The following is a 16,529-nucleotide window of genomic DNA, read 5'->3' as shown; positions in this document are numbered from 1 at the left end:
TTTTTTTCATTTTTTTTGTTTTTCTTTTGTGTTTAACTAGGTTTTGAACTCATACTACACGGTAGTGCGTGGGTTTATTTGATATATTTTGATAAAAATTATATATGATTGATTACAATAATAAAATATTATCTCATAAAAAAAAATTAAAATTAGTACTAAGGAAAAAAATTAAATTTCAGATGCACAACTTTTTAAAATATAAAAATCAGTTGTGTTATAAAATCAAATCTGATAAAAAAAATCATAAATTTAACTTGACGTCCAGGCGAGGCAAATCAAACTAATGACCTCACATATCCTAAATCATTTTCTTTGACCACCAGAAAAACGAAACAATATTATAATCATGAATTTAACTCGTTTTCATATTTAATTGATCGCTACCACCTATGTTTTCGTGTTTTTTATTCAATGTTTCTTATTCTTCATATTTTTTTCTTGTCATTTTCATTGTCAAATTTTATGTTAATTGTCATCGTAACTTTTACCGTTTGGTTCTTCGTTATACTCTTTTTTTCTTTTTTCTCGTCAATTTCTTCACATTCTTCCACTGAAAAACCTTTTTTTAGACTACCACACAACTTGTTAACCCATCAAACTCCAATAACAAAATCAATTCTTTTCTCATAACATTTGTGAAATTCATCATTACCAGCATAGTCAACACATGCACCCAATTATTGACAATTTTATCCATATACTTATTTGGTTTTAGATCCACACGTTTAGAAACTTCTCAAACCAAAATCCTTACTTGGTTTATAATATTTTAAAAACATAATAAAATATACTAATAATTATTTATTTAATATGAATCATATGATATATAGAACTATGAGTACACTATAAGAACATATTAATTACAAATAAATAATATCAATTATATTATATCATCAAATAATATCAACTGTATCATATTATCAAATAACCGTAACCGTATATAACAGTAACCGCTTGAACTGTAACCGTATTTAAACGTAACCGTTTAACCGTTTGTTAAATGGTTCTGGTTAAGGTTACAAAAACTTCTAACCATAACCGATGGTTAATAAACCTTAACCGTGACAACCGTAACCCTGGTCATGCCTATGTATAGCTAATAAAACATGTGTGTTTATCGTCCATCTTTCTTCTTTAAACCTCAAAATTTGACTCAAACATCAAATTAAGGTCTTGCGATGTCAATCCTTTTTCCTTAGACCCAAAAATAAAAAATTAATGATAGAATATCAACTCATCTATAAAATCATATACAAAAATATGTTTTACAGCTCATAAGAAATAAAAATCACAAATGTAGATAAATAAGATAATTTATGTTTTGCATCAATATTAATAATATTTTAAACTTTTAAAGGTTCGAAATATAAAATTTGAACCTTTTAAAAAATTTCAATATTTATAATATTTTAAATTTTTAAAATTTAAAACTTATAATATTTAAAAACTTTTTAAAAGCTAAGAACTTTTAAAAGTTTCAATATTTATAATATTTAAACTTTTAAAATTTTTAAATATTATAATATTTTTTGAAACTGTTTAAAGTTTTAATTTGATCAAATAAAAAACCAGATCAAACCAAATAAAACTTTTAAACTTGGACGCCTGATAAATCAAGCTTTCCTGCGCATTCGTTGTTGGAAGCATATTAATCTTATTTATACTGGTTCTAAACCATTGTCTAAAAAATTTCTAGCCGATGTGGGATATTGTGCTTAGTTCTTTGATTTCCATAAATTTAAAATTTTCCTTTTTCTAAAAAATTCTGTAAATTTAAAAAATGTTAACGAATGACATGTCAAATCATATGATAGATTGTTTAAAATAATTTTTAATATAGAAAATTCTGAAAATTATGTAAAATATTAATAAGTGATATGTCAAATTCCTATTGGTTGTTTAAAATCTTATGTGGACGGTCTTAGGAGCTTATAGCTCATACTTTTTATCAGTATAGATTCTTCTTGTTCTTGGCATGGAATGTTATTTGCAGACACACTTTTGACTTTCGTTTCTTTTTTTCAAACTAGAAAACATGCAGACATTATGTCGAACTCCTCTCTCTCTCTCTCTGTACGCTTGAAAGGTTTGTGCAATTGTGCTCAAGGAGATCCAACTAGCTAGTCTCATTACCTTGTTGTTATTTGTTAACTCTATAAGAAAGATTAAGAAGACCACAAAATAACTCCATAGAAAAATATGCATGTGTTCGCATGCCATTAGGACAGACCAACGTAACTATTTTATTAGAGAAAATTGTAACCCCAATATTTTCTTAACAACCTTTTGTAACTCCCAAAGAAAATAAAAACTTAGCAAAATTCATGTGGGCTTTGTAAACCCACTTTTTGTTCTTCCAACTACTTTGACATGTGATTCCCTTTTCTTTTCTTCACACTAATTTATATAAATGTACGTACCCCTCGCGGTCCAAAGGTAAAAATTCATTAGGGAAAACAATATATTAAAGTTTCTTACTAATGAATAAAATGATTAAATGAGTAACATGCATAATAAAATATCATCATCCATGCACGAAAATCATGAGCACTCCTCAATCTTCCTCCCTCTTTCTTCAGGCTAATATAAACCTTTCATTAATTACAGATCTGAATTAGCGATCTAGTTAACTAACCTCATCCCAAACTCTCCTCGATGATGATCACCATTAAGCTATTATTATGTGCACTATTCTTCGTCCTCTTAAACTCTCTTCTTCATCAAGTACGGGGTCAAAGTTACCAACTTAACACAACCTCTTCATGGCTTAAGAGCCACAACAAAGCAGCTACAACAACAAATTGTGGTAGGGCAAAGCCACGGATGTGTAAACCAAGGACTTGCAAACGATCCGGACCACCAATGGCTCGGATGAGATGTTGTCGTAACCAATGCGTCGATGTCTTGTCCGATCCAAACCATTGTCGGTTCTGTTTCCGGAGTTGTCGGTTCGGGTTATCATGTTGTGGTGGAGATTGTGTGGACACAAACAATGATCCGTCTAATTGCGGACAGTGCGGGAACGAGTGTGAGTAGGGTGCGCCGTGTGAGTTTGGTATGTGTGGTTATGCCGCTCCGTCGTCACAGCCTGGAACTAGAAAACGTCATCGTCGTCCTAAGTTTCATAGGCCATGTCCTCCTTCTTCTCCGGACAGTAAACATTACGATGATCGTGATGATGAATGAATCGTTCATATATAACGTGGTGAGATACTCACTACAAAAAAACAGGTATGTTATATCATTTATTTTGTATTTTTGCATTACTTATAAATGATACAAAAGAATTTTACATCACTTATAGAAATGATACTCACATTGCTGATGCAAATAATTAACATCAATTTATTATCAACTGATGCAAAATTTTTTTTTTTGTATCAGTTGTAATAATTGATGTCAATTATTTATATCACTTCTAAATAAATGATGTTAAATTTATATCACTTATGAATAAGTGATGTCAATTTTTTATATCACTTACCAATAACTGATGTTAAACTTAGTATCAATTTTGAAAAATGATTTAATAGTTGTATCATTTACAATAACCGATTTAATATTTGTATCATTTCAACTATCTGATTTAAAATTATTACCATCACTTGTATATAATTGATATGAAATTTACATTAGTTTAAATAATTGATTCTAAAAATTATATCACTTCTTGAAAGCGACTAAAAAAATAGTTTTCAAATAATTTATAAATTGATGTTAATATATATCAACGTTTTTGCAGATTTTTATTTAAAATATTAATTATTTGAAAATCAATTCAATATGAAATAATTAATAAAATAAAAACAAGACTGAAATTACTAATTAAAGTACTGGAAAGCAAATTACAGAAATCATCCTAATAAGTTTTCCAAATGCATAAAAAACAAAATAAACCAGAGTTGCTAAGAAATTTGGATAAACTTCTGTGTTGACTATGATCACTATCGTCTATCAAGACCATCATCATCTTCCTAAGAAAAATAAAATAGAAAACAGATTAGTTTATCATCTAAATAGTTAGTATCTGTGAAATGAATACATACGTAAATACCATTTACCTGGGGATTAGGTACATTTGATATGTTTAGCAATGCTGGATTAGGTATGTTAGCAAAAGCTGTAGCCCATACAGTTGCCTGAATGTTTAGTTTAATTATTATATTAGTTTTATATAATCAATTTACAATAAAATAATTCAGATTATTAAATTGTGTATATTACCTGTTCACCGGTTGAAGTACCAAGTATTTGTTGGATGAACGTACTCATTGCCTTTACCTGAGTTCCTAACTCTTCCACTTTTCCCTTCAGCTGAACAACCATTTCAGAATTTTCTACATCTGCTCTAGCCACATTTGAGCGTTTTCCTAATTTTGAAGGTGTGGGTCCACGACCAACACAACGTACTCGTCCTGGACGCTCTGGACCAAACACTTGAGCATATTCATCATCTAGACTAGCTGTAACATTAGTAGTGACTTGCGGATTTTGAATCAACAGTGTTGTAAGTGCTTCCTAAAAGGAAAAGGTGATAAATATCAAACATAATTAATTATAGTGATAAACAATCAATATTGATATTAAAAAAACTAACCGCATGTGTCTTCGCCTCCTCACATACAAAGCTTCCATCAGGTTTTGTACGAGACTCAATAAAAAACTCTGCTCGACTTGGTGTTTTTCCAGTTTTGATTTTCTTCATTAAAGATACATGCATAAATAATATAGAATATCAGTATAAGAAACTAATGTTTTGTCAAAACTAAATTACTCACAATCTCATTTCTTCTCCTTGGAAAGCTCTTCCTTCCACATAAGTGAGGCATGGTATTGTGTTTTTGGCTCTTTGTATTCCGTTCTTGCATTTTCTGAAAGCTCACATATTAGAAGAAAAATAGTTGCATTGGATGTAAAGACATTCAACTACATGTAGATACTTAACACAAAAAAAAACTATACCTTCCACTTCTCATCAAATCTCGTCCGAACAAATTGACCCCACTGAAGTTCAGGAATTTTGTCGGGTCGATTCATCAACGTTTCATTCAAAGTATCTTTTTGTGTTCTTTCCAAAGCCGGCGTTTGACATCCTTGCATCTGCTACCTAGTGCACCCATCACATATTCTTTTCTAATCACAGGATCATCAAATCTGAATTTGGACTGCAACGACAAACCATAAAACTTGCTATCAAACCAATTTATTGTCTTGTAATGATGAATATGAACTAGATTTTACCTGAATTGTGTTCCATGCCGTATCTTTTATATAAGAATTAACACACCTCCAGTCGTTGTAGTTAATGGGTATCAAATTTGCATCATGACTTAATTGACCTAACCATGATCCAAGTAAACCTCCGGAATCTCCAATTGGTTGACCGCTATCTTCGTCGAAATGCACTATCACTTTAGTACCTTGTAACTTCCATACATCTTTCGATGTCAACATTTTTCCTTCTATGTTTCCATCAGTATCTTGTTGATGATACATATATATATATATATGAAAAATTGATCAGTATAATTAACATAAAAGGAACAAATATACATGTACATATATAAACACTGATCGCTTAAACAATATATAATTGAACTGATTCAGTATCAAAAACAAAAGAGTGTATCCAATGCTATATTACGTTACGTATCATCATCGTAAATCAGTTTAAAAACAGTTTTAAGAACAGTTCAATCAGAAAATGACTTTCAATAATATAACTCAAATAATTACCTATGATCTGTATCTTCCATTTGAAGCTTTTACATTCTGGAGCAAGGGGAGGAGGGATGCTGTAATCTGCTTCCAACTGTGATAAATCATCAGGTCTTTGTGTCTCTGAATCCATAAAATCCATGATCGATCTTAAACTAAGAAAAAAACAAATAAAGTAGTTAGCAATGCCAAAATATGTATGATACTAAAATTCACAAAACTAACTTCAAATATTAAATCCAATACACGTTACCTTGTATCTGAGATTGCTCTCTAGCAGTTTCTCTTCAAGCTCTTAAGAGATTTGTTTACAGGCGATATCTTTTTCTTTTGACGGCGTCATAAGGATTTCTTTAAAAACCCTAAATTTTTATAGTTTATTTGTGATTAATATTTATGGAAAACAATTAGATGGCGCTGGAGACAGAAAAGCTAAGCGGGAACTGAAATTTTTTGATAAAATTCACTAAACCAATTAGTTGGCACTGAATAATAAACCTGCAGTTTTTTTCTTTTTTATTTTCCTAAAAATTTCCAAGTCTAGTTAATTTTCCTGACAATTTTCAAGTCGAGTCTAGTCTGGTTAAGTCAAGTCTAGGCCTCTTAGTCAAGTCTGGTTAAGTCTAAGTCCTTTTAGTCAAGTCTAGTTAAGTCTTTAAGTCAAGTCTGGTTAGTCCTTAAGTCAAGTCTAGGGCCTCTTAGTAGTCTGGTTAAGTCTCTTAAATCAAGTCTGGTTTTATGTTTAAGGCATTGAATTTGATTTTGAGAAACCTGCATTTTTTGCTCACATATATCCAGTTTTATTATTTTGAGAAACCTGCAGTCTCGTTAGCATCGAGAATTCTTGTCTCTTGCTATTATTTTTGCAAACCAAAATATATTAAACATGCCTTCCTCTGTTTTACCATATGATGTAAAATCTTATTTTGCAAATCAAAGTCAAATATTATTTTGCAAATCAAAGTCAAGATACTTGCAGTCTCGTTACGTTACATCTCGTTAGTCAAGTACTTGTTGTTGTGTTTAGCAACTCTATCAAGACTTTATGTGTATATTTAATTATTCTTTGCAAGTGAATGTCTGCAAGTTTAACACTAAATTAGACATTAGGTGGAGTAAGTCATGACAGAAATTAGAAAGGCTTTATATAAAGTAGACTTCATATATGCTTTGGGAATTGCAGGTTCTGGAAATTGCAGGCTGCAACTGCATGTTACAAATTCTGATTTTTTTCCAAAGTAGAAGCTGCAAGAGACACAATAATCAATAACAGTAAAACAAAGCAAATCAGAGATCCTACTCAAATTCAGTTGTGCAAAACGCTAAAATAGAATGAAGTCTGGTTAAGTCTAGGGCCTCTTAGTCAAGTCTGGTTAAGTCTAAGTCCTTTTACTCAAGTCTGGTTAAATCCTTAAGTCAAGTCTGGTTAAGTCCTTAAGTCAAGTCTAGTTAAGTCTAAGACCTCTTAGTAGTCTGGTTAAGTCTCTTAAGTCAAGTCTTGTTTTATGTTTAAGGCATTGAATTTGATTTTGAGAAACCTGCAGTTTTTGAGAAACCTGCAGTTTTTGAAAAACTTTGAGAAATCTGCAGTTTTTGCTCACATATATCCAGTTTATGTAAAATATTATTTTGCAAATCAAAGTACGATACTTGCAGTCTCTTTACGTTACATCTCGTTAGTCAAGTACTTGTTGTTGTGTTTAGCTACCCTATCAAGACTTTATAGAAGCTGCAAGAGAGATCAGAGATCAGAGATTTTTTTTCCAAAGTAGAAGCTGCAAGAGATTCAAAGTTCAGATTCATCATCATCAACATCACCCATATCATATAAGTCTCTAGGCTGAACATGAACTGCGATATTCAATTCTACCTCAAAAGGATCTTTCACATAATATACCATTCTTGCTTCAGACGCCAACACATATGGCTCATCTTCTTCATTATCCCCACTGTGTAACAAGCGTGAAAAGTTTACCATATGATGACCGTATGCGTCTATTTTGTATCCTCGTTCCGTACGAGTGTCAGCCCACTTGCACTTAAACAATACAACTTTGAAAACCTCATAGTAGTTTAATTCAATAACTTCAACCAGCTCTCCATAGTATGGTACAGTTCCTGTTCTTGGGTTGGGATCACGAGAACTAGCATAACTCATTGTCTCAGCAGCCACATAAACACCATTATTTTGGGTTTTCAGTTCAACATCTCTATCTGTTGCTCGGAATTTGAAACCGTTGACATTGTAAGCTGTATACTTCACAACCTTTTCAGATGGACCCAAAGCTAAGCATCGTAAATCTGCAGTTAACCCATCTAACTCATCAAGCTCTACTTTCTGTTTGAACCATTTTGCAAAATTAAGATGCATTTCTCGATCAATGTTAATAGCGCGACTCTTCTTGCTATGGTGAGATGGGTTCTTTAACAAGTCATTTTTATACTTCCTGAAATTATAATAATTAGTAAAAATTAGAGAACGTCAATCAGACATAATGAAAATGAGTTATTATTAAGTGATAGAAACATACTCGCGTAAGTGATCAAGTAGATGACAATTAACCAATATATGTCGATGTGCTTGCTGTCTTTCCACATGGTTGAGAGTATAAACCTGACCCGCTCCAACAAACCTTCCAAGGGTTGGAAAAATAACTGGAAGTTCTGAATTTGTTCTTATGCTAGTCTCAACTACAGGTCGATCATCAACACGTCCAATCCTTGTAAATCGTGTCTCTATATCTTTGAGATACATTGAGCAAAATGTTACACATTCATCGGCTAAATATTGCTCACATATAGAACCTTCAGGTTTAGCGCGATTCCGAACATATGATTTGAAGTGTCCTAGAGTCCTGGAGATAAATTAATTGAGTAAATTTCCAGTTGTGTATATAGATACAAACATATAATGTAAATATATATATTACCTCTCAACCGGATACATCCAACGAAATGGATTTGGTCCACCTAATTTTGCTTCTTCTGTGAGATGTACTACTAAATGTACCATCACTGTGAAAAAAGATGGAGGAAAAATCATCTCCAGACGACATAGAGTCACTACAATACGGTCTTGAAGTTTGTCAAGCTCCTCAATATCAAGGACCTTTGCAGATATCTCTCTAAAAAAATGACAAACCTCAACAATGGCTGATGTCACATCTGTTGGCAGTAGATTCCGGATGGCGACTGACAACAAATCTTTCATTATCACATGACAGTCATGGCTTTTTAAGCCTACTAGCTTTCGACTTTTAACATCAACACAACTTGATAAGTTAGACGCATAACCATCAGGAAACTTTACATTCTGTAAGACACTTAAAAAGGTGTCTTTTCCATCATTGTCCAGAGTAAAACATGCTGCTTGATACTTCCCATTATCATCAGGCCACAAGTCAGAACGTATACCTAACTCGCGAAGATCTTTTCTAGCACTCAAATTATCCTTTGATTTTTCTTTGTCGTCCAATAATGTGTAGCGTAAATTGTCAAACACATTTTTCTCTATATGCATGACATCCAAATTATGCCTCAACATAATAAATTCCCAATAAGGCAACACAAAAAATATACTTCTCTTCTTCCATTGTTGAGTACTAGATCTTCCAACATGACTTCGATCTCTTTTTCTTCCAACTCCAACTAAACCATGCTTCTTACCAAGAGTAACATTAACCTGTTCTAGTTGATGAACAATTGTAGAACCTGTTAACGTCACTGGTGGTGATCTGGTTTCGATATATCCGTCAAAATTAGTTATATTTTGACGAAAATCATGATCTTGAGGAAGAAAGCGACGATGACCCTGAAAACAATTTTTTTTGCCATGGCGTAAACGTTGGCCGGTGCCATCAAAATTGCAGCTTGGACAAGCTGATGTCGTATATATATTCCAACCCGACAAATTTCCAAGACCAGGAAAATCACTAATTGTCCACATGATGGCTGCTCGCATGTCAAATGTTTGTTTTGTGGAAGCATCTACTGTTTTAACCCCATCAAACCATAATTCCTTCAATTCTTTGATAAGTGGCTGCAAGTAGACATCAATATCATTACCAGGCATTTGCTTTCCAGGGATAACCATAGAGAGGATCATTGATGTCTGCTTCATTGACATCCATGGTGGAAAATTATAAGGAAATAATATCACTGGCCATATGCTATAACTATTACTCATTGTACCAAATGGGTTAAAACCGTCAGTCGCCAAGCCTAGTCTGACATTTCTTGGATCAGATGCGAATTCTGGATATTTTTGATCAAATGATTTCCAAGCCTCTCCGTCTCTTGGATGTCGAAGCTTGCCATCATTATTAGACGCAGTTGCATGCCATCTCATGTGGGTAGCAGTTTTTGATGACATGAATAAGCGTTGTAGTCTCGGTTTTAGAGGAAAATAACGCAAAATTTTTGCAGGAGTTTTTTTTGTTTTCTTCTCTGATCCAGATATTGTACCTTTTGCTGGAGTTTTCTTCTTTATTTTCTCTGATCCAGATACCGTACTTAGCCTAACCTTACTCTTGGCAGAAATATTTTGTTTCCAACGAGAAGCTTCACAAACTTTACAAGTCTCCCTTTCTGCATCTGCCTCCCAAAATAACATGCAATCATTTGGACATGCATGAATTTTCTCGTAACTCAATCCTAATTTACGAATAACTCCCTTCATGTCATTAAATGACTTTGGCAACTTAGCATGTGTAAATGCTTCTTTCAGCAAATCAAGCACCATAGATATGCCTTTGTCACTTATCCCACACATACACTTGATATGGTACAACTTCAATATAAAAGACAACTTCGTGAATTTTGTGCATCCATCATATAGCTCTTGGGTAAAATCAGCAAGCAACTCATCAAAACTTTCTTCTTTTCTAAAATTTCCACTTGAAGTTGATGGTCTATCAGTGTCCATAGGCTGCTCACAAGATCCAAATGCATTTTCACCATACATATTAGTATTAATACCAGGGAAAAGATCATCCAAGAGATTCAAAGTTGAATCCATTTCAACTTGAGCTAAATCATCAGTAGGTACTCTTGCATTTTCTGTGACAAATATTCTCTCTCCGTGAAACACCCAACTTGTGTAAGAACTTAAAAAGCCATAGCATATCAAATCACCTTCAATATCTTCTCTTGACTTGAATTTGGCTAGAGAACAACGGTTACATGGACATTTCATTGTGGCTGCAGTTGATTTACTAAATGCAAAATCCAAGAAATTTTTAACCCCTGATAAGTAATCTTGAGATAAACGTGGTTTCTTTATCCATGACTTATCCATCAAAACCTGAAAGAACGTTTTTGGGTTTTACTTTAAAGAAAAAAATAAACCTAGAAAAATTAAGAAGATTAATAAACACCTAATTAGGAATAGAATCGGCCTGAAGTTGTCCGGTTGTTGTGTGAATAAGAAGTCGTGGTGTAAGGCGAACCGAGTCGTAACTTGTTTGATTAATTCCAATATGTGTTGTTCAAGCCGAGTGTTTCTTCACAAATAAAAGTCAATTCTCAAGAAAATCCTGCGTGAGACCATAATTCTAGAGTCAAATAATTAAACAAACCCTGATGTCAATCTGTAATTAATTAAAGCTAATCATAGAATCAAAGTCAGAAAAACACTTACTTATGATTAAGGATCTAATTTGTGTTAAAAACTCCAAGAAGAAAAGAGATGCTAGTTGGGATTAGGTTTGTCGATGGTGATACAAATTATTAAAGATTTTGAGTTTTTTTGTTTACGTTCACAAGTCTTTTTGTAAACATATTTATTAATTATATAAATATAATTTAATTTAGAATCAGTTTTTTATTGATATAAGTTTTATATCGTTTAAAAAAGTGATTTTACAAAAAAAAAATAAAGACATCAATTATCTAAATGATATAAAAATATATTTTATATCACTTTTAATAAAGTGATACAATCTAATAGAAACTGAATCAGTTTTAAATAATTGACGTAATATTAGATAATTATAATATCAATTGATATGATTGATGCTAATAATATTTATTTGCGTCACTTGAAAATAAGTAATTTAAAATTACTTCATTTAATTTTGTGATACAAAATAAATGATATAACATACCTGTTTTTTTGTAGTGACCGATGACATCGAGTCTTTGAGTTTAACATTTGTTGTTCTGCGTTGATTGATCATATCGTGTAATTTCGAGTTCATTTTTTCTTTTTTGATGAAATTTATTTTGTAATGATAATAAAGTTGGTTATATGAGTGGTTTATGCTTAGTGTTTAGTTTACTGTTCGTTTCGAATTGATATATTTCGGTAATATATATTGTGTATGACTTTCGAGCAAGATATATTATGTCCACATTTTTCAATATTATAAACTGAAGGATTATTGCATATAGGACATCAGTTTGTAAATGATGTAGACATGTAGTCGGAGGGAGCTGAACGTTTTAGAAGTTATATTTTGATACGTCTTAAATATAGAAAGAATGTGAAAATGTTAATGCATGCTAGAAATTAATTTATATACTTTTAACTGATTTTTTTCACTGTTGTGCCTATAGAATGTGAAATTAATGTTAATGCATCATGCATGTAAGTTCAACATAGATCAATGTTGGCTTCTTCCATGTTTACGTATATAAATATGTAAAAGAGTCGAAAGCACCTGTACTGTTCTTGTGTGGTGGGGCAAGTTTCTTGTTTGGAGCAGTTGTTTCGAAAAAGATCTGTTAACCGTGTTTAATCGTGAATATGAAATATGAAAATTTAAAATTTAGATGGGAAATTTTATCAAACATGAGTATACATAAAATGATAAAATGCAATGTTTTCTAAAGAAATCTCATTCAGTTTGCTTTGCATCATTAAATGTTTTCTAAACAAATCATCGAAAAGAAAATGTTTTCGAAATTACGAGTGACATAATAAGAACACGCAATTATCTATTTAACATGTTCCGGTTTTAGGCCCAGTATGCCCAGAACTTCTCATTTGAGGCCCAGAGCTTCTTCATATAAGTAACAATCTCATTCAATTTATATCTTACTATATTAATTGATATTAATTGATAAGTACTATAGAACTAACCCTAAAATATATAAAAAATTACATTCAATTATCATTAGGAAAAATTAATTAAGATTAAATAATTAATTAAATAAATATTTTTAATTAAAAAACGAAAATAGAGAATCATCAAATAAAATAAATTGTAAAAAAGTAAAAAATCTGTTAGAATCAAAACTAATTTACACTTAAAAAACATGCAAATATTTTATTGACAGGTTTTCAATAAACATTTTTAAAATACAAAAATTATCATATAAGCAACAAATTTTTAATCACAAACTATTATAAATAACATAATAACAAAATAAATTACTACAAATTTTCATAAAAAAAATTTAGCCCGCGGTTTTCCGCGGGATAGTACCTAATTTATTATATTATTCATACATCATCCATTGAGAATTGAGATAACGAATGGTTTTTTTTGTTTATCGAAAAGAAAAAATCTTTTTGACCACTCAAAAAAAAGAGTCCCTTTCGTGAACTACTAAGTTCGATGTGTGTATGTATACACATTATCTTCCAATGTTTAAATTTACTAGACTTTAATTTTGGTGGAATCCACACTCTATCTGATATAGCTTCAGACAATTTATTTTTTCCTTTTCTTTTTTTGTTGAGACATGTTTTTTATTCAGTCTATAAATTTAAAGATAGGAATAAAACCCAAAGAAATACACATATGCACCCTATTTTTTTATGGTTCATAAAAGAAAAATATAGAGGTATCACACATGTATATAATCTAATGAGGCCATGTGGTCGTGGAAGATAAGATTAGTTAATAAAGATGTTTTTGATTTCTTATGAAAAAGTGAGTGTTTTCTTTTCCTTCTAAAACAATGGATCAAGTTACTGATTAAATTAGATGATACATGTAACACTTCTTCTTCGACACGTTGTTGTATGCTATATCGGATCCAACATTTAAATAAAATAGTTTTGTTCATTTCTAATTGGTTGGTTATTAGTAAGTAGTTTGCATCAACCTTTTTGTGATTGAATTTTGTCTCCTTGATATATAATGAGTTTCTTTTTGGAAGTAATATATATTAAAATTTGTTAAAAATAAAAATAGTTGAGGTGGAGATGTCATTAGGAAGACGAAAGAGAATGAAAAAGCGTGGAAGGAGCAAACTTTGAACCAAAAAAACCAAAAAACTATCACTCGTTAACGCGTCTCGTCTCCTCAAGATGACTTTTCTATTTATCACACTACACCAAAATTTAATTCATATAACCAAAAAAAAAAACATCCTAGAAATAAAAATAATAATAACAATCCAACAATAATGTTCTAAATAGTACTTTGTCGAATAATGGAATGATTTCGCGACTAATAGAAATATAGATTGTCAATTTCGGTTAACTAAATTAGATAATGAAATAATAAAAATAGTAAAAATAATATTAAATCCCCAAAGTTAGTTCAACTATAAACTTTGTGTGTTGATAAACTTCTGTGTGTTGATGATTATTTTACCATTTTACTCTACAGTATAACTAACTAAACTCTCAATTAAACTGCAAAAATGTACAATAACAATAGTGTAATAGTTTGTGTTAGCATAGATATAGGCATATCTATGATTTTTGTATATCGCATATTGTTCGACGTATATTCGTCCTTATCATGTAACATACACTATATATTCTCGTGAATACAATTTTTCTGATCACGGAGTTTCATCAAATTACATGGTATCAAAGTTTTTTTATTAAAAAAACTCGATCCTCTTTTTCCATCTCACTGGTTCTAAGGCTTTTTAACCCGTACCACAGTCGCGAGTTGTGTCAGTCCAGACAAAACTAATATATCATTTGAACATTTTCAGGTTTAGATAAAACCGATTATTACTTAGTATATTATCGTACTTTCACTCGTTACCAAAACAGGTATAGTTTTCCAGACCTATATAGAAAACTATACGTAATAAAATTTTTGAGTTTTAGCAAATAGCTGTAAAGTATCTAATCTAGCCAGCCTATGATCACCACAACTGCTAGGGGATTACCTAAAAGGGAATACCCTCAAAACAAGAGGTAGCATCACGAGTAATCTAAGATTACTCAGTGAGCCTGTCTAACTGACCTCTTAACAACACCCCAACTTGAACTATAACAATAAACAAGCAACTAATGCAGCCAACACATGCATTAAGTAAATCACATAATCACGAAATCAAACAATGCTTAAGGAAGCTAAAGCACCCAAATAAAGAGTACTTGCACAACGACTCACATTACAACTTGTACGATACTAATAAACTTTACTTTAAGGTCTTTGATCTTCTACGAAACGGATTTCCCACTACACAATGCTTCCCTGACCCTTAGCCACATAGGCTAGAAGGATCACATCCCTTTCCTAAAACCGTGTACAAGGGACCTATTCTCTTACGGTAAAATTTACAACTTCGTCAAGTAGTGCTCGTTGGTAGCGAACCACTCTGAGCCATTGGGACAATCACGTTATCGCCTTTTCCAAGTCTTAACAAGACTAATGACTCAACCAAAAATACAAGTATATCAAATGACTAAGAATACTTGCAACTTTAACTAACAATCAATCAAACATCCATGCACGAGCAACACTAACACAAAGAACACACAACAAACTAACATTCTTTCTATCACAATCAAATAAAAATTAAAAAAAAAACAACGTCAAACAAGGCATCTCAATCTCGTCAATAACTACCAATTATTGACTTGCAAATAAACGAGCAACGTAATGGTTAGAACGATAGCATAACCAATTATACTAACATCTATACTACTCACAACAAACAAATCACACAATAATAATCACATCAAACAAATCACACAACAATAATCACGAGCTATAAAAAGATAGAACATGAACCTAACATGCAACAATTACCACAAGAAATTACGATAATAAACACAACAACCAAACAATTCAATCAACTACAAAATCTAACCTCACACGCAATATCAAAAAAATAAATAAAACCTAAGCATGTGCTACTTAACATGTGTTCGGTACTCACAAGGTCTGTATGGAGCTTGACATAGTTCACATCTCTGACTAGCTAAATCCACTGAACTCGAATGCTCTGGATTTCGCATCATCAAAATCCTTTTAGGTTGTGATATAAAAAGAAAAAGCTAGAAGCAAAACTGAAACTAAGACTAAGCTACTTACATACCAGCTTGATAACTTCCTTGAGCTGCTCGGAGACTTCCGCTATCTCCAAAAAAGAACTAGGACTTTTTGACTAAGGTTTTGGTTTAGATTTGTTACTCTAAAGCTAATGAACAAAGGCTGAGTATTTATAGTCCCCTAAGGTTGGTGCTAGAGCTGCTTAGTCACTTAAACAACTGTCTCACGTGCAGTTCTCCACCAATCACAACTTTTCATTCCATTTTGGCCATGCTTATCCACTTCTTAACCCAACACATGGCATTACAACTCACCAATGTCTCTATCCTGTTCTCTTGGCTGAGAATGAGCCACTTGGTCTCCTCTTGACCAATCAAAACTATTCTAACTGATTCTAAGACTAACTCTCACAAACCGTTAAACGTTTTTCGCCGGAAAATATCCATTTCGACCAGTTTTATGTGTCATTGCCCAAAAATAATTCCTCCACGAAAAATCTGTTTTTTGAAGGATAAAATTATCTATTTTATCTTCCTTTAGCCTCCCTAAAATCCTCAAACTCAAATAAAATTAATCGTATCACTTTTCCTTTCGATGATTTGTTAAAAGAGTCTATAA

General features: G+C 31.8%; 1 protein-coding gene and 2 pseudogenes across 3 annotated transcripts; 1 reads left to right on the top strand and 2 right to left on the bottom strand.

The window, feature by feature from the left end:
• The first annotated feature begins 2,462 nt into the window (after positions 1-2,462).
• Positions 2,463-3,219, top strand: LOC104742598 (stigma-specific STIG1-like protein 4; annotated as a pseudogene).
• A 728-nt stretch (positions 3,220-3,947) lies between these two features.
• On the bottom strand, positions 3,948-6,073 carry LOC147928814 (uncharacterized; annotated as a pseudogene). Its single transcript, XR_015580825.1, has 9 exons — positions 5,975-6,073; positions 5,740-5,876; positions 5,245-5,483; positions 4,966-5,168; positions 4,782-4,874; positions 4,601-4,702; positions 4,228-4,521; positions 4,065-4,142; positions 3,948-3,977 (listed from the first exon to the last, which is right to left on the bottom strand). The product of XR_015580825.1 is annotated as an uncharacterized LOC147928814 (transcript).
• Positions 6,074-7,327: 1,254 nt separating this feature from the next.
• LOC104767823 (uncharacterized) lies at positions 7,328-16,055 on the bottom strand. Of its 2 annotated transcripts, none has more exons than XM_087483478.1 (6): positions 15,954-16,055; positions 15,799-15,864; positions 11,097-11,255; positions 8,652-11,023; positions 8,253-8,576; positions 7,328-8,168 (listed from the first exon to the last, which is right to left on the bottom strand). In XM_087483478.1, the coding sequence occupies exons 4-6, from the start codon at positions 11,015-11,017 to the stop codon at positions 7,508-7,510; spliced, it is 3,351 nt and encodes a 1,116-aa protein (XP_087339604.1). In that variant the 5' UTR covers positions 11,018-11,023; positions 11,097-11,255; positions 15,799-15,864; positions 15,954-16,055; the 3' UTR covers positions 7,328-7,507. The 2 variants fall into 2 exon arrangements, with proteins under 2 accessions (XP_087339604.1, XP_087339603.1); XM_087483477.1 differs by having other exon boundaries at positions 15,958-16,055.
• Positions 16,056-16,529: the final 474 nt, after the last annotated feature.

Source organism: Camelina sativa, chromosome 14, assembly GCF_030686135.1.
Source record: "Camelina sativa cultivar CO46 ecotype springtype chromosome 14, ASM3068613v1".
Lineage (NCBI taxonomy): Eukaryota > Viridiplantae > Streptophyta > Magnoliopsida > Brassicales > Brassicaceae > Camelina > Camelina sativa.
This window is presented reverse-complemented; position numbering and strand designations above follow the sequence as displayed.